We start from the raw sequence: 19,396 nt of genomic DNA on the forward strand, positions 1-19,396 counted from the left end.
GCAACCGGGACTCTGAATTTCCTGGTTTTCCGCAGATTGTAATATCAATGTAACCCGCTGTCCATGGCGTTGCAAATTGTATATCTTTACGAGGAAGCATCTTAAATAAAAATTGTTTTGTGAGTCAGATTCAAAATCATTCACTGTTAGTAAAGACAAACCAAGTACTTATAGAGGGCGCAAAATAGAGTAATTAGTTTGCTAGAAAGCTTTCTGATTGGTCTTCGTTGTTCTCTTGTGTGTTTTAAGGACGGTGCCTACTAATACAGAGGTATTTTTGCGCAGTTTATTACTTTGTGGGAAATGCAGAGCTTAGCGAGGACTATTGGAATCCGAAACTGAAGAAATTTGGAGGTAGCCACGCATTTTTAAGAGATAATGAAGGAAGAATAATTCAGTCTGAAAAGTGCTAAAATACAAAGCAGTGTATGGCATTTTTTTTTTCCAAATTGAAGCTTTATCTCTGAAAAAATGCATGGCTACCCCCAGTTTTCTTTTTATTACAAATACCAAGACGACTTGCTAAGTTCTGCTTTCTCCCCATGGTTTTAAACCACGCAAAAATATCCCTATATTAGTAGGCACCACCCATAGGAAACCCGAATATCTCGAGATGCGCAGAATGTATGCGTAGTAACGATAGTAGGCCTTAAGCCTCCCTCATAGACGCTCTTTCGGCTCGTCACGCAATCTTTCCTCTCCAACGTTTGCCTGGGCCCCCACCCACCTCCCCTTAGGAAGGTCTGTTATTCAGGTTCGAGGGGGAAAGATTGCGTGACGAGCCAAAAGAGCGTCTGCGAGGGAGGCTACTCGTTTGAAGACAGAGATAAGGAAATTCTCTTTCCTGCAAAAAGAGTTTATAATCTGTCAAATGCTTTCTAAGAAAGCGATGAAAGTTTGCGTATCTAGTCAGTGTCTGATGGCGCTGAATCGACATTGTCCTGCAGTGTGGTTTAAGGTTTGGTAAAAGCGATTCGAACTTTCATTCTTCTCAGCTGTAAAAATGGGAAATCGGTTTAACAAGCACCATCAAAGAGCTGAACGTTTGGACACTTCCATGTTGAGTGTTCCCAAAGAATCTTTTAAGTGCCTTCTTCCTGGCAGCTTAAACCCTCAAAGAAGACTACAACATCATTGTGTTCTCTGAAGCTGTCACTCGATTTTCTTTTCTCCACGCTACTGGATGATGTCTTTGTCTTCTGTAAAACTACTGGAAGGATCGAATTTTCAGGTTCTGAACCGACTGGAACAGACAGAGACAGACAGATAGCTACATTAAAATTTCATCCTTATCTCGGAAAAGGAACGGCAATTCATTCTGTTAGGAAGGGATTTTCCCGCTTTCTACTTTTTTATTCTATAATTAGAAACCTCTTACGTCATCTCCAGGTTCTATGATTACATCATGTCTGAAATGTTAATAAAACACAGAAATACTAAAAAGCTGTAAGTGTGTTTGCGCGACGAATGGACGAACATTCTCCTTGGTTGTCGATAGCTGACTGACAAACCATGCACAACAATTTTAAAAACTCAGTTTTACCCTTGAATTTTGAAATGCGAATAAAAGAATTATTCCATACATAACATACGACGTAAGGAAACCTTAGTTTACCTAATAATAGGGAATTTAAGAAGCTTCTACGGCGTCGGCAACGAGAACGTCACAAAACAATTGTTGGCTTCACACTAGAGCTTGTAAGTATAATCTAAGTGCACTTGAAACCTACTTGAGTGTGAAGGGGTAAAACCTACCAACTTGAACTTAACTTAGTGACCATGGAAACGTTCGTAGATCAAAGAAGCCGAAGTACGCCGCCAAGTATGGCCAACACCACACTTGAGAACGTACTTGACCAATAGGAAAAGGGAAACCAACTGAAAGCCACGTGCTGCGGGACAGATAAACATTTTGCCGTGAACTAAAATTAATAAAAAAAAATCAAAATGGATGGCTGGAGATACGCCTCGCAATTTGAGGACTCCATGGAACAGTCTTTTCTGTAAGTAAACGTAAAAAAGAAGGAAAAGCCGATACAAATAGTTAAACTTACGATCTTATTTGAATTTCATCTTTACAGACAGCCTGAACCATCGATTTTCATTTCAGAAGATGTCGCCTGTTCTTTTGTTTTGTCGCCAAGTACTCGTAAACAATGAAGTACCTATGCATTTCCTGTAATGTTAAAACTCTCTGAATTAAAATTAAAGACAAAATAAAGGGTAAACAACATAAAACGTTTTTCCGTTGCAAAGGCTCCATGATTTTCCGGCGAGCAATCGCATTTCTGATTTTACCGCGAAAGATGATTGACAGCTTGTGCTTTAAGTGTTTACTTTGTCACCAGGTGTGAAGCCAAGTTTTCTAAAGTGCGACTTGAGATTTTCAAGTGCACTTGAATCAAGTGCTTACTTGAAACTAACTTAGTTTGTAGTGTGAAGCCAACTAATAGAATATGATAAGGAAAACAAAGGCCCTGCACGTGTTTTATAAATTTTGGTACATTTCTCCACCTTGCGCGGCCAAACAACAACGTGAAATAACCAAATTCAAAGTTTTGTGGAGAACGTGAGCACATGACGGTAATTTTTTTAATCTCTGTCTTACATGTAACTTGAACGCCATTTCCATCTGTTCTGTTACTGGATAGTTCGGCCACATTGTACAAGTTGAACGAATTGGAATAATCGCTAAGCAGTACAAGTAACGCGAAATTATATTTTCAAGCGACGTTTTCGTTGGCGTTGCCGTTGTAGTTTCTTAAAGTCCCTAATATTCCGAGTAGACTTAAAAGAAGAACCCTATTTCTTTTTTCGTATATTTTCCGATGGAAGAAATAAAGAACTCTCTACGCATCAATGATACTTGACAATTTTATTTTGCATTCCTCAAATCAAAGTTACAGACTTCGAAATGAAATGACATGTTTTCACTTTAATAGGATTTAGGAAAAGGCAACTGCATACCAACACGGAATTCGGCCTTTTAAACTAAACCTCCATTAGCCCTGCAAAAGGAAAGATGCTATGTAATCAGGTTTTATATTGTTCGTTTTGGCCATCCGTAATGTAGTCAACTTCTGTCTATTTCGGTGGTGTTTTTTAAATGTTTTTTAATCATTATTTAGTGGTTTCTCATGGGGTCATAAGCTCAACATGCTGACTAAAGTTTCCATGGGAACAGGTCAGATAAGCAGATCATAACAAAGCGTTTGCGCATGCGTGGATGTTTTACGTTACATGTTTTGTCTAGGGATCCGTTTTTCAGCCAATCATTGGGCCCTAGTGTAGTTTATTTGTAGTATGTGAGTAAATTGCATTAAAAATAAACCGGGAAAAAACCCTTTGTCGAGAAGGCCAACTGCTATAAATACAGCCTTTATTCTGCATGGTTTAAATTGAATTGGAAGATTCTTTGAGGACACGCCAGCGTTTTACATCTGCCAAAAAGATATGGCTCCAAGTTCTTCAGAAATAGAACAGATCTGGAAGAATATTGAGCGATATGATAGTGCAGAACAGAGGAAGCTTCTTAAATGGCAACTACAAGCCAGAGAACCAATTCACAGCTTTGCCGAAATCAAACGTGGCGATCATCTGGTCAAGAAGGATAAATTGTTGGGTTTGGTTGAATACGAGCATCACTTTCTCTGCATCGAGAATGACGAGGGAAAGCCGAAGATCATTCATTACTATAACACAAGTGAGAACGCGATCAAGCAAATGTTTCCGACTTGCCTCAACTTAGGTTCCGCTATTGAACAACTGGGTGAAGTCCAAGAGATGTTCTTGTCTGACTACATCAAAGAAGAAGACCTACAAGCGGAAGGAAACGAAGTGGCGAGAGTCGTGTGGCCAGAGGAACTGCGCCGGTACTCTGTCGATGAAGTAATAAAGAAGGCTGTTAAGAGGAAAGGTGAGAAGTGGTATAATCTTAAAGAGAACAATTGTGAGACGTTCGCCATGTCGTGTCTATGCGGCTTAGCAGTCAGCACCCAAGTCACTCGTGCAGTTCAATTTGCCTGTGAGATGGGCAGCGCCATGATCAAAGGTACTAGGCAAGCAATCCAGCAAGCTTTGAAGGCGGGCGTCGACTTTGCCAAGTGTAGGATTGACGTTCTCGAAAAGCTGTTCCTCAGGGTGGCCCCTGAAAATGTTGCTGAAAACGTCCTTCCCCAAGGAACTGGTCTCGCTGTCGGGGCGTTAGTGTCCATCCTTGCAGAAATTTATACAGCTTACTGGAATATTTCCGATGCTAGAGAAAAGTGGGGTAAAGGAGAGGTCATTACAAATCGAAAAAAGTTTATCAAAGCAGTGATTGACAGTGTTGTGTCTGTGCCTTTTCACGCCACCGGAAATATCGGAGGAATGTTTTGTGGCCAAATCGCTATTCCCATTCCAGTTTTCGGCGGTGTTGCGGGGGCTGTAATTGGCTTCTTATTCGGTCTCGGAGCGGCAAAACTTCTGACTGAATTTGATTTCACGGAGTGGCTTGCTGAATGTATTGACGCTTATGTACCGCACAAAAAACATGTCGAGTAACTGAGGGACAAAGATCGCTATGACCTCGTTTAGAGTTATGATGCCGAGTGTGACTGTGTGCTGTAATGTTATCTCTGGACCCACAGTCCCCGTTCGTCAATCTGAAATTGAAATCGTGGTCATCTTCAACTCCGAAAGACGAACATCACTGTAAAACAGTAATGTTATAAATACAAACTTCAAGAAAGATAAGTCCATAGTGTAAACGAAACATTTAGCACCGTGATACGCTTCGCTGAGAAGAAATTTGAAGTAAAATCCGATGTCACAAGTGTACCATGAGAAACACTAAGCTATCGTATTTGTGTACTCGCAGTAGCTTGCGTTTGAAATCGTAATTAATTGACTTGATGCGAAACCGAGGCATAGATCGAAAATTAACAACATGAAAACGAAAATTCAGGACTACTAGTTCGAAAGATAAGACTGTTGCTATAGAATAAAATTGTGAGGAAAGTACAATAGACAAGATAGCAGTTATTTCGCCGTCGTATTCGTCTTCCCCAGTGTGGGCGAGAAAGAACAGGATAAGGTAACTTTATTAAAACATTGTAATTTCATCTGTACAGATTAAAATTGACCACTAAAATTACGAAAGCCGAGGAACGACTTCCGACTTCGGCAGTCGGAAATCCGAAGTGCGCCGAAATCGGAAGGCCATCTTCGGCTTTCGTACCAAACTGGACGTTTATTTTCACTGTTTTCAATTGTTCTTGGTCAAAATTACTTGTGTAGTGTATTTTTTTAAGGTATCTCAATTACAAATAATAAGCGTGGAGAATCGTATTTCAGTTATCCCGTGTATTCTTACAAGAGCCCTTATATTTTTTAAATTGAATCTTGCAACAATTTAATTAAAAATTGTTATTGTCCTTGTTCACTGAGTGTGAAATTGAGTTGAGATTAAAACTCCGCAGGCGTGGATTTTTTATTTTCTACCTGAATCACACGATTTGGATAAAACGCATTTTTTTAAATGATTCAATTGATTTAAAAATTCGCCGCCATTTTCGCTCACCACTCGACTTAGTCTTCTCTCGGTTCTTCCCGAAGCTGTGACATAGATTAAGTAACACGTGACTTCAATTTCGTCTTAGCTGTTCAATTGCTAACTTTCTGTACCAGACAAGCTCTCTTCAGCCGATGGCATTGCAGATATAACACAAAGACTGACAACAAGATACCAAGATACCAACACTCACTATTTTCCTTTCACTTCGTTTGCAACACTCTAGCGCTTTTTCCTGAATATGCGCCACATGCGCATGCGCATGATGTCCGTCGGCCTTCCTTGTCAGCAGCACAGGTAGGCCGCGAAACCCAACGTTTTTTTGGCAAATCGAAACATTTTTGCACAGAAGTTCTTTGGGTGATGTGTAGACTCAGATTAGAAAATAAAAGTTAACGCATGGGCCCTTTAAACAAGAAGGCTGGATCTTTGTTCAATAACACACTACTAATTACACTGCAGTATAATCACAACAATTGCATCAAAAAAATTACGCTATCGTACAATTTTAAGGACGAAAAAATAGTCGAAGAATTATGTGATCAGCAGTTGAATCTTAGGGGCGACATTTAAAAACCCGTGAGGGCTCTGGGAACGAGTATGCCTGCGGTTCGTTTTTCCCAGGGAGGGGAGGCGGGAAAAAATGAGGGGGCATTGGGCCCCCTCATTTTTTCCCTCCTCACCTCGTTCCCCCATCCCTTCCCCGATTACGCCGGCCACGCAGTCTACGGCAACTCTCCTCCTTTCCTGTTAGTTATTTTATAGCACTATTTACGGTCACTGATAAGGCCGGGAGAAGGCAGGGGTGGAGGAGGGGATTCGGGGAGAAGGCCGGGAATGAGCGGGGGATTCGACGGTAATTATCTTCCGTAATGGGGACCTTTGACTGTTCAAATGGACTCTCTTACTCTTTTAATCATTGTCAAACGCCCTGCAGAGGGACGTTTGGATAAAATAGTGTCTCTTGGCTCAAATACCTTGCATTTGCTCGCTTATATAGGGGAGTACCGCCCCCTGGGGGGGGGGGGGGCTTATAACAGGGCCCTAGGGTTTCTTTGAAAGAGGTTTGACACGTTTTCCCCCAGTTCAAGATGAGCGTATTCTCCACCAGTCGCCACCGATCAGCTTAGGATGGACTCGCTGCTGCTCTTAATCAGTCTTTCTAAGAGATCTTGCCGTCGTCAGAATTGCTCCAATTTGCAAATTACTTCACTCATGGTGGGGCGTGCTTCGGGGTCCTTCTCAACACACTGTTGAATGAGCCCTCTCACAGGACCACTAACCCGGCCCAACTGATTATGAATCTGTTGAGGATCTGGTTGTTCCCGGATGCACATTTCACATAGGAGTACACCAAAACTGTAAACGTCAACCTGAGGGAATTAAACAGAATGTTATTAGAGGAGGTAAGAATCACGTTCACGGTAGAAATAGCCACAGGATAATTTCGCTCTATTTTGCTCGTTTGCTTTCTTGCGTTCACCCGTTTCGGCGCTGAAAGGTCTTTTCTGAAAACCTCAGGCATGATATACGTTTTGAAAGAAATGTGATGTGGTGCTTTAAGTCAGGCCCCAGTTGTACAAAGAGCGGATACCTTTATCCACTGGATAAATCACTATCCAGCGGAGCAAATGTACTCCAACCAGTGCTTTTGGCAAGTTTTCCACACAATCCCATTCTTAAATTTAACACATGCTTCTACTCTATTCACAAATTTATGGGACTATCATGAAAATTTTGCACACATTTTATCTGCCGGATAGCGAAATATTCAGTGGATAAAATTATCCACCCTTTGAACAACTGGTAATTAAATGATAGATGTTACAGTATTTTCTCAGCCAGTAACACAGGCATATTTGGAAAAAGAAACTCCGAGTTCCCCCAACAGGAATTAAACCTAAGACCTTCCGATTACTTGGATGTTCTACAACTTAATTTAATTTAACCTAGCTCATAGGTTCGACGCCTCTTCGAAAAACTCGGATTTTCTTTTCCGGGTATGCCTGTGTCACTCAATGAAATACATCTATCAAGCATGATATATTCCTCATCTTCCTAATAAAGTAAATGGACTTAGAAGCTTCTTTGCTCCGTTTGGACAATACGTTTAATTTGTTGGCCTTTTCTGTTAAGTCCGCCAAGACTGAATACAGCTTTCAGTATTTTTAAAAAGATTGGGTGAATCCTGGCTCTGATGTTAAGGACAGTGCCTACTTTTGCTACTACGCATACATTCTGCGCATCACGAGTTACTCGGGTTTCCTATGGGTGGTGCTAACTAATACAGGGATATTTTTGCGCGGTTTAAAACTATCTGAAGAAAGCAGAACTCAGCAAGTGCTCTTGGTATCCAAAAAGAAAAATTGGGGGTAACTATGCATTTTTTCAGAGTTTATAAAGCTTCAATTTGAAAAAAAAAAATGCTATACATTGCTTTGTATTTTACGGCTTTTTAGATTAATTCAGTTGCTTAATTATCTCTAAAAAATGCGTGGTTACCCCCAATTTTCTTTTTGGATTCCAATAGCCCTCGCTAAGATCTGCTTTCCCCGCATAGTCATAAACCGCGCAAAAAATACTTCGATATTAGGAGGCACCGCCCTTAAATAACAGCAAACGCTTTTGTTTTTGTGGTTGTTGTTGTTGTTGTTACTTTTGGTGTCTGTTGATGAGTGAAGGCCTCAGGTGCGGCATATATCACAGCCCCCGGTTTCTCCGTCATGTATTGACGCATAAAATTTGCCGCTCCATAATCACACAGCTTGGCTTTCCATGACTCATCTTGTCTCCATAGCAACACGTTCGCGCTGCTAACGTCCCGATGCATGATGGGACTCGGCTTTTTAAGGTGAAGGTAGTTCAAAGCTTTCGCGATATCGAGCGCAAGGCGCACTGTTTCCTCGTGGCTTAAGGCGCGTTGTGCCAATACGTGGCGTAAACTGGTATCAAGTAATTCTGTCACAAATAAAGGATCACCATCGTCATTTGTGGCACCGATAAACTGTAAGAGATTGGGATGACGGCAGAGCGATGCGATACTCATTTCGCACTCAAAACGTCTACGATTATGATCGCTGAGAATCACTTCGTAGATTTCTTTAACAGCGACTTGGCAACCACGAAATCTCCCCTCGCGCACGATGCCCCAGGCTCCTCTGCCTAGAATATTTTCTGTCAAAATGATTTCCTCACGGTGAATGATCCAGTCACGCGACTGTGCCAAAGCTTCTTCCGCTGCTAACACAGCTGACTGCAGTTGTTGTTCTGTGGACAAACTTCTGTTTCTTTCGTCTTCCATTCGAAGTTCCAAGCTTCTCAGCCTTTCTTCTAAAGCAGCCATCTCCTGTTGCTCTTCTTCCAAACGTCGCTGCTGTTCTTGAATGACATTTTCTTTTGTTTGAAGTTCTTGATCGTGAGACTGGCTTCTCCACTGCTCATTGTGCCATCTTTCTGTCACCTCGTTCGAAGCAATCCTCGCTTGGGTCAGTTCTTGTTCTACAGCAGTTCTCGTTCGCCGCTCGTCTCTTAATGATGACTGTAGTCTGTCCACAAATATTTTTTTGTCTCTTAATTCTTGTTCCTTCGTTTCGCGCAAACTTATTTCGTCAATAAGCGATCGACTTAGCTGTACAAGCTCGACATTTTGTCGTATCTGCTCCCACCCTTTCGAAGAAGTTCTTGCTTGGCTGAAATCCTCGTCTCGTCTCGATCTTTCCGGTTTCATCAGATTCTAAAATAAATATAAATCAACAAATGTAATTTCAACTTCTCCATGCAATAAGCATTTTAGATGCATATAGATATGTGGTTGTGCAGTTGATAATGATGATGGTGATGGTGATGGATGATGATGATGATGATGATGATGATGATAATGATGATGATGATGATGATGATGATGATGATGATGATGATGACAATTTTACAATTTTTTATAAGGAACTTCGAGGAAGCAATGTCATATAAATACCACGATTACTAATTAAGCATTTTACATTTTTGACATCCTAATTAGTACCAAAACTATATTTTTGGCCCCTAAGCGAGCAAGGTACATAAGCCCAAGGTGGTACGCGCATGCGGGCTCGGTGATCTTGAACTTTGACCAGCAGTGCTTGGAATAGTCTAAAATGGTTAAGTAAAATAAAATAATATATTTTTAACCATTCGAACAGTGGGGGTCTAAAGCCCTCCCTCCCTTCGCGGTCCCTGGTTACAGGATCACTAAACAATCTTTACAGCTACCTTTAAGACTTGTTGTGCAGCCTGTTTAGTCGTTTTCATCAAGGGACTGCCTTGAAGACTTATATCTAAACCGCACATACACGACATGACGAACGTCTCGCAGTTATACCACTTGCAACCTTTCCGTTTCACAGCCCTTTCAACTACTTCTGCTACAGAGTACCGGCGCACTTCCTCTGGCCATACAACTCTCTCCACTTCGTTTCCGTCCATGTGTAGCTCTCCTTCGCTCTTGATGAAGTCTTTGTGAGGCAAGATCATCTCTTGAACAAAGCCGAGGCTGGAGGGAATAAACTGCACGCTAGCGTACCATGCCTTGTTAAAATAATGGACGATCTTTGGTTTGTCTTTGTTGTTAAACCCGATGCACAGAAAGTGGTGTTCATAACAAATGTTCATAAGCGAGCTCTTCTTGACCAGATGATCGCCAGGTCTTAAATCGGCAAAACTATGAATTGGTTCTCTGGCTTGAAGTTGCCATCGAAGAAGGCGCTTTTGTTCTGCACTTTTGAGTCTCTCAATTTCGTCCCAGATTAGTGTTGAAGAATTCAAAGCCATAAATTTGCAAGGTGATTACAAAACGTTTGGAGCGCAGCTTCAGAATATGATCACCGAGGCTTCATACTCATTGAATTGAGATGATACGCGCTCAACTAAGTCGTATTTATTGCATATACTCGTGTTAAAAAGTAGTTTTCCTGCCCTATATTTACGAACAAGTCATGTATTAAAAATTTACCCCTAGGCCATGTTATGATGTGTGCTTTTGTAAAACTGAAATGATGGCCCTTATACTCTAGATCCGTAAGCACTCAACCGATAACATCAGAACAAAAGAGCGTGACGGTAATGCTCTTAAATCGATGGAAACACACACTTGTAAAGAGGAATATGATCAAAACTAGATAAGCCAACAAACAACACTCACTTACTGACAAAACAGTTACTTCCAATCCCATAAACAAATCCCAGTTCGCGTGTGGTTACTGAATACACATAGGCGAGGAAACTTAAGCATAGTTATGTTTTCATGTGTTTTGGTGCATGAAGAGCCAGCGAACCATAATCTCTACAAAGTAACAATATTAACTGATCATATAATACCGCCTACGCGTGGATGTTTTAGATATGACTTATTATGCAAAAATAAACAAACGTTATAAAACGCGAAAAATCACCATTTCTCTTTTCAAAGACTCGTGGCTATAACTGGATTAAGATTGGACAAATTGTTAAGCGCACGCTGACATTATATTATATGGCCCTTTCATGCCATCAAAAAAGCTTTAGTACTGTTTGGATATAACACGAAATTCGGAATCTAATGATCCTCCAAAACTAAGTCCCTCCCCCCCCCCCCCCCCCACCCCACCAAAAAACCCCGAAAGTCCCAAACTGATCTCAGGTACAAACGATCTTCGACAATAATCGCTCCTCAATAATATATAAGACCATACATGTTAACGCTATCTGTTTTCGGCTGTTATTGTTTCACGAAGCCTATTTTGAAAATGCAAAATTGCCTTCAGTTCACCAATAAGCTTCCCAAAAACCAACCCTCTTCTGGAGGAGGGAAAAGGACAGTTAATGCCAGAGAGTGTTTTCACAAGTTTGATTCTCGGCTAAGCTGAAAAACGACAACATAGGTACTGGAGAACGCTTTCCGCATGTTTACTAAATGCAAACAAGGTAACTAAAGCGAGGTCAGCCAGCGCGTCTTTATTGTTTCGGAAAAATAACCGAGCTGAGGCCTTGGGGCGCAGTTCTAAAATGGCAAAATACATAGACCGAAATATACGCAAAGCGTACTGCACTAAACATGTTTTTGAATTCAACTCGAAATTAAACTTGTTTCATTGCCGCATCGGTATGAACATTTGAGGTTTGAGGTCTACTTATGGGGCGAATTATAATAATTTTGTTTTTAATCACTATTGTATTCAATTTCCTTCCGTACTGTTTTGCGTCCGTTTCCTGTTTTTTTTTTTTTTTTAAGGACGGTGCCTACCAATACCGAAGTATTTCCGCGCAGTATTACTATGCGGTTAGAGCAGATCTTAGCAAGGGCTTTTGGAATACAAAAAGAAAATTGGGGGTAACCACGCATTTTTCAGACATAATTAAGAAACAATACTTCAAAAAGGCAGTAAGACACAAAGCAATGTATGGTGTTTATTTTTCCAAATTGAAGCTTTATTATCTCTGAAAAATTTTCTTTTCGGATACCGAGAGCACTTGCTAAGAAACCCGAGTATGTCGAGATGCGCAGAAGGTATACTCAATAACAAAAAAAGGCACCGTCCTTAATTCGTTTCCTGTTCCATCTTGTACTCACCAAGATAAAACCGGGGTTTTCCTCAGCTTTGCTTGTAATAGTCAAGAAGGTAAATCTCATTTAACCAGAGATTTCACTTGCCATAAAAAGTGTTGGGGTTGTTTTACTACTTTGGGTTACCTTCAGGGTATAGGGTATAACCCTTAACAATGATCAGCATCAAATTTCTCCTTGTAATATCAATGCTTATTCAACCCCTGAGGTCATAAGATTAAAGGACATGATCACCCAGGGTGAATTTTCTTGATATTTTAATAACTTCTCCCCACTTCTTTTAAACGAAAAGTACGGGGACAAGATAGGAGGATTTGGTCTTTGATATTAGGGGATAGGGGTTAAATCGCGTTTAGTATCGTTAAGTCCCCAAACCACTCCCCGAAAGCAGCGTTAAAATTTGACATTTTCAGAAGTAAATCCCGAAAGTCTGTGCGGTCCCTCTGAACGCTAGAGAGAGTGATTAACATAGACAGGGAGAAAGCGCCGAGAAAAAATCCTGGATGTTTGAAATTTAAAGAACAAACATCTTACCTTTTTTGTGACGGTTTGGCATAATCGGGTTATATACTGAAGCATCATATGTGTCTAAAACACTTGTGTTTAAGATTGATTATTGCATTCACGTGTAAAGGTGAAGAAATACTTTCACGTCTTCTTTCCTTGTCATTTCTAAGCTCTGCAAAGAACACCTTTGGCTCATCTTCTCGAAATAGCTTTTAGGGACGTTCTGATTTGAGTACGAGTACAACTTTTCAAATATTTGTGTGGTTTATAAAACTTCTTGTCACATCAATCTTGTTTCTATGGTCTCCTTATCTGCTGGTGAACAATGTAAAGGAGCGAGAGTTCTGGGGATGTGACTGATTCGAAATTTGAAAGTCGTATTCGTATTGTTTCTGGGGCGCTTTATACTAAGGGCGCGTTTTTTTATTCACAATTCTGGAATGAGAATGGACAGAATGTAAAATGCGCGCGTTTTTCTATTCCGCATTCTTATTCCGGAATGGACAGAATGCCATTCCATCCATTCTGCTCCCAGGGGCGGAATGAACAGAATGTTGCGAATGAAATCCAAGATGGCGCACGGCGAGCTGAGCGCTGCCGATTCAAATACGTCTCTACAAGGGAAAAAAACCAGGTTACACTTTTGGACAAAATGAAACATTGCTTCTAATTTCATTGTACCAAAAGTACAAGGAAAATTGCTGCGATAACGGCTGCAATGGCAGCCCCTTCGTCGGCCGCCATATTTGTTACGCAATGTTTACTCGACCAAGACCGACGGGGGTTTTTTTATGCAGACAATCCGAATTATTCCTAGCATTCCGTACCAACCATTCTTATTCCAGAATTGTGGATAAAAAAACGCGCCCTAAGGCTCTATTAAGCGCTTAACCACAGACTTGAGCTTGGGCTGCCTGTGGCTTAACAAGCTTATTAACGCCCACTCCATAACTAATTAGATTCACAACACTACAAAATTCAAATCAATGTATTTCAAATTTTTCATACAAGTTCTTCCACACTAGTTATAATAATTGTATTAAAAGTTTCAGGACATATCAGCTCTCCTAAGCAGCTGGCCGTTGTTTGGGTCGTCACGCAACGCTCCTCTCTGACCGTTGCGTGACGACCTGAATTTATTTAATTTGCATGTTTAGCGTTTGCAAAAAGTAAAAACACATATGTCGATCTCATTACTTCTTGAATAGATTTGAACTAAAGTCCAAAAATCCTCTAGATGTTCACGGCTGAAATGGAAGTAATCAAGAGAACCCGCTATCAACATTTTTTCATCTTTAAACGCTTGCGCTTGAAGCCGTACAGTTTTCTTCTTGATCCATCGGTTTCTATCCGTAAGTTCCAAGACACTCACACACTGTGTCTCTCCTAGAGAGAAGACGATGGTGAAGGTTTTGTGACTGTGCCGTGGAGTACTACTTCCTAGAATGGTTGCAGGTATAGGAGGAAGCCGATCGAGCTGATACTGCCCTCGCCTTTCTCCGTAAGTAGACCTAATCTTTCCAAGTTCTTAGGTCTCTCTCTGTCCTTCGTCTTGGTCAATCCGTTTTGTGTCACGTGGTCCCCGGTTCATGCGCCGTACTTCACATGAGCCGAATCGAATGCGAATTTAGACCGACCCAAATTATTAATCCCGGCTGAATTATTTCAGACGCCGAACTTAATTTGGCCGAAATTTATAAACTGCAGCCTGCTATGACTGAGGAAAATTGTGGATTTCTGCATTTGATTCGGTTCATGTGGAGTACGGCGTCTGAATCAAAGCCGGTCCACAGCCGTTATTCCCGGCTAAGCCGATCCGAATTAGTTTGCCCGTAATCTCGTACCCCGATCTCAGTCGTCGGTTCGGGATTGTCGAAATGTATCTGGGTACGAGATTAGTTTGCCCGTTCTGAATTGATTCAGACTCTGTACTCCACATGAACTTAATTCATTGAATTCGATTCGGCCCATGTGAAGTACGGCGTCTGTACCGGGCCTCAATCAATATTACTACTGCTCCCATGTTCTCTTATGTCGGTCCCTACCAAGTGAAACACAAATGCGCCTTTACTAAGGGTGGGCCAAGGCGAATCTTTGTTTACACTTTTTGCCTAATTAACATATGTTTATCACTATCTGATAACACTAATAACATAAAAACTCTGAATATTGAAAGGACATAACAGTTTCAGTTTCCCCTGAAAATTTGAGCCCAATACATCGAATGGTTTCGAAGAAATTCTCTCCTAAAAACTCCAAATTTTACAGAGAATGTATGGCTCATTAACTTTTTTGCCACCCGGCAATTTCGCAGTTTTTTGATGGCTGATATATCCTTTAATATTGCTTGCAAAGAGCTGAAAATTGCACAAATTGCTCAATTTAATCAGCTCTTTCAACTTTTGCCTTTTGTTCATACAGCTATTTCAATTAACGTTGTCGGATCAAAGCTAAAAGCTTAAAGACAAGACCGAAAGTGTTGCGGTTTTTTGTTAATTTACACTTTTCCATGTAGTTTTTGTTTTCCGTATCTTTATCCGTGTTAATTGTGTCCTGCACCCTTCATTCCTTCCTGAACAATTTTTCGCACTATATGTAAATTCAGTGGTATATAATATTTTCAACACTTTCATTTTATCACTCACCCACCTAATCCAGCAATTGGTAAGTGTTTTTTCAGTCGTCCTGTTTTTTGGTTTCAGTTGTCTTTTTCGCGTTTATTCTTTTTATAGTCGTTCTTAGTTGTTTCCTGTACTTTCTCTGATAGGTATTTTACCAAATCCCTTGATTTGAGTGAATAAATTGCTGATTGAAACCTGTGAGTCTCTTCGTGGCCCTTGCCACTTCATTGTAAAATACCAATTGAAGATCATGGACGGTATCGAAGCTGATAATGCAAGTTCCATCCGAGCGAGTTCCAGGAGTAGAATGCCTAATTCGCTGCAGGACCAAGAAGGAGTTGTACGCGAAAAGCTGGACAGTCTAAAACGGTCTGCAGGAGGCTATGTCGCCACAATGTCTAAAGTGTGTGCTCGAATTGATGATTTACTCGCGGACTTTGCTAACTTGGTGCAAGTGCGGAATCTGCAAGCCACCTTGTCTGATGCATTTAGGAATTATGGAGACAACGTCGCGCGGACCAAAGCTCTTCTCAGTGACAGCAGCGTGGAACTTCACGAAATCCAGGGCGTTTACGAGGCTCAAGAGGTCAGAAAACGTCTGTATGATGAAAGGATCGAACATTTCGCGATCGAAGCTGCTTCGTATTTTAATAAACAAGTGTCAGAAGAATTACCCCGTGTCGACACTTCATCGCCTCGAGGATCGGTGAAATCGCAGAGCAGTCGAATTTCCAAGTTAAGTGCAGCGAGCTCGAGACTTCGCGAAGCCAAAATCGCGGCAGAAAAAGCGGCTCTAGTCGAAAAACAAACTGAGCAAAAACGATCGAGGACAATAGCAATGAAAGTCAAGTTATTGGAGCTTGAAATGAAACAAAAGCAATTCGAATTTCAACATCAACTAGAACTAGCGAAGCTCGACGCCGAGAAAGAGGCTGAGGAAGCTCGGGAAAGGACAGAGTTGGCAGATTTGGAGTTCAAGTTAGCAGAGCGCGAGTTTTCTGGTCTGCAGTTTGAGGAAAATCCACCTGAGCGGCGTAGTTTTAACAGAAATATTGACATTGACAGAAACTTTACAAGTGTATCCGACGCTGGTCCGCAAGTTGTCTACCCTCAAGCTGTTTCCACGAAATTAGGGTCGATCGCGCAGGTTTGCTTCACGCAGCCATTTTCTCCCACCACGTGTTCCGTCTCATCCACGAGAGTCTCGACCTGTCACGTAACGTCTCCGCGTGTCTCTGTTCTTCCCGACACGTCCTCGCGTGGATCAACGTTGCCTGCGCCCACTTCACGTTTTCCTGAGTTTTCTGCCACGTCCTTTCAAGCCCCTACAGTTCCCGTGGTGTCCTCGCGTGTCTCCTCGTTACCTGCGTACTTTACGCGTCTTACAGATTTTCCACCCATGCCTACGTGTGCTTCCTTTCAAGCCTCGCCAGTTCCCGTGGTGTCCTCGCGCGTCTCCTCGTTACCTGCGTTCTCTACGCGTCTTACAGATGTTCCACCCATGCCTACGTGTGCTTCCTTGCAAGCCTCTGCAGTTCCCGTGGTGTCCTCGCGCGTCTCCTCGTTACCTGCGTACTCTACGCGTCCTACAGATTTTCCACCCATGCCTACGTGTGCTTCCTTGCAAGCCTCTGCAGTTCCTGTGGTGTCCTCGCGCGTCTCCACGTTACCTGCGTACCCCACGTATGTTCCTGATTTCCCACCGATGCCTACGCCTGCTTCTGTGGTTCCTGCTATGTCCGCCTCAACGTTGCCGTCTTCGTATGTTCCCGAGTCTTCGCGCGCTAGCTCGTGTGTTCCTGCCATGTACCCGGGTGTCTCCCTGTTCTCATCCCAGCCGCCCTACAATGCAGGTCCAATATTCACACATGCAGCTCAAGCCTATGGTCCAGTTCGCCTGCCTTGTCACGCAACTTCAGGACATCTTCCACCTTCTCTTCAGCCAATGGGTGAAAGCTTCCTTGCAACTATTGCTACCACAATAGAAAGAATTAGTGCCGATCAAGGTCTACCTCCACTACAAGTGCTTAAGTTTGATGGCTCCCCTGAGAGATATCCACTATTCAGACAGAGGTTTCACCAGATGGTAGAATCGAAGGCATTGGATGAACAGACTAAGATGGCCCGCCTGTTGCAGTTTCTCGAGGGCCCTGCTCTTAGAGCTGTGCAAAGGTACGAGGCCTTGCCAGGAGGCTTAACCAAGGCGTTAGAAGTCCTGCAAAGTCGTTTTGGTCAACCCTTTATGATCGTAAGAGCTTGCGTCGACACTCTGACTAAAGGTCCCCCTATCGCATCTCAAGACAAGGATGGTCTCCAACGCTATGCAGATATGGCACAAGTCATGTATGATACCCTCGTATCTATGAACTGTTTAGGAGAAATGAACACTGACAATCTCGAGAAAGTGATACTAAGGTTGCCCAAATGGCTCCAAGACAAGTTTCGAGAACATTTGAAGAAGCTTCAACGCCAAGGAAGAATTATCCCCACATTCAAAGACATTGTTGAGTTCCTGAATGACCGAGCTGATTTGGCTAATCATCCGTTTTTTACAACTTCTTCTGAGGTGAAGCCACACAAGCCAATTGAAGATCGAGACAAGTCTCATCTGCGTCACCTTACCACTCTTACCACAAGTACCTCTAGGGAGGCCAGCAGACTTGCGATCAATAAAGACACTAAAGCCAGCAACTGCCCCTTGTGTGTCCAGCACCACCCACTCTATCGCTGCGGGGTATTCAAGTCCAAGCCCGTCGAGGAGAGGAGGGCCTTAGTCAACAGAAAGCGGATTTGCTTCAACTGCATCAACTCTACAGAACACACGGCCAGTTCGTGCAAGTCGCAAATGCGTTGTAGGGTACTTGGTTGTGGAAGGTCTCACCACACTTTGCTTCACCTGTCAGGTCCATCCCGAGAAAACGCTGATCATCACACTAACAACACTGAAGTCACAGTCATCCCAACCATGCCTACTGTCCTGCCAAGCGACCAAGATGCTCCCTCGAGCACGTGCGCTACTGCAACCTTGGCTGAATCCTCTGAGATTTACCTGCAGATCATGCCCCTCAAGATCATCGCCAACGATGGACGATATACAACCACTTACGGCTTGATCGACTCCGGCTCCGACGTCACTATGATTGACCCATCCCTCGTCGATCAGCTTGGTATTCAAGGCGAAGATGGACAACTCCTCCTTTCCACAGTAAGCCAAAGAGACAAACAGGAGAATGGAGTAAAGGTTGACTTCAAAATAGCCCCCGTTGATGATCAGCACTCACACCAGATAACTGTGCGCAATGCATGGGCTGTACGAGACCTTACCATCCCGCTTAAGCATGTAACAGCTCGCAAGAAGATGGAGCAATGGTTGCACTTGTGTCAAGTCCCTTTTCCCGAAGTACAAAGAAAGAAGGTTTCTATCCTTATTGGAACGAACATCCAGGAAGCCTTTATTCCGTTGGAAGTTAGAAAAGGAAGTCCTAATGAGCCCTTCGCGATACGATCCTGCCTTGGCTGGAGTATCCTTGGCGGTTCCGGCAGTGTAGACGGTAGACGTCAGTTTAACCTGCATCATGCTTCTTCTGAAGATGTTTCTCTCAACCGACAGTTGGAAGAATTCTGACGAATTGAGTCCCACGGCACCGTGAAAGAAGCCTTTGGGCCAATGTCTGTTGAGGATCGAAAGGCGCTGAAGATAATAGAGAACACAATCTCTAAGGTTGACGGCCATTACCAGATGGGCCTTCTCTGGAGGCAGGAAGTACCCTACCTTCCATTTAACAGAGCCTTGGCAGAAGGTCGTCTTCAAGCTCTGAAAAGGAGATTTAACCGGGATCCTGGCCTAGAGGAAAAGTACCGCTCCGTCATAGATGACTACGTTACTAAAGGTTATGCAAGACAGCTAAACGAAGAAGAGGCCTCTAAGAGATCCAAGATCACTTGGTACTTGCCACACCACCCGGTGCTGAACGTTAACAAGCCCAACAAAGTACGCGTGGTATTTGATGCTGCCGCTAAATTTGATGGCACTTCCCTGAACGATCGGTTGACCATGGCCCAGATCTCACAAATAATCTGGTTGGCGTACTTATTCGCTTTCGAGAAGAAGAAACTGCGTTCACAGCTGACGTAGAGGCG

The 19,396-nt window shown here is 42.6% G+C and overlaps 2 protein-coding genes across 2 annotated transcripts; one reads left to right on the plus strand and one right to left on the minus strand.

Moving 5' to 3' along the window:
• The first annotated feature begins 3,210 nt into the window (after positions 1-3,210).
• LOC146475805 (uncharacterized) lies at positions 3,211-5,422 on the plus strand. The gene has a single exon (XM_085115495.1). The coding sequence runs from the start codon at positions 3,454-3,456 to the stop codon at positions 4,540-4,542; it is 1,089 nt and encodes a 362-aa protein (XP_084971621.1). The 5' UTR covers positions 3,211-3,453; the 3' UTR covers positions 4,543-5,422.
• A 2,536-nt stretch (positions 5,423-7,958) lies between these two features.
• Positions 7,959-10,357, minus strand: LOC146475806 (uncharacterized). The gene is made up of 2 exons (XM_085115348.1): positions 9,800-10,357; positions 7,959-9,284 (listed from the first exon to the last, which is right to left on the minus strand). Exons 1-2 carry the CDS (start codon positions 10,355-10,357, stop codon positions 8,157-8,159), a joined length of 1,686 nt encoding a protein of 561 aa, XP_084971474.1. The 3' UTR covers positions 7,959-8,156.
• Between the last annotated feature and the right edge of the window lie 9,039 nt (positions 10,358-19,396).

This window comes from Pavona decussata, unplaced genomic scaffold (assembly GCF_977016875.1).
Source record: "Pavona decussata unplaced genomic scaffold, jaPavDecu1.1 SCAFFOLD_83, whole genome shotgun sequence".
Lineage (NCBI taxonomy): Eukaryota > Metazoa > Cnidaria > Anthozoa > Scleractinia > Agariciidae > Pavona > Pavona decussata.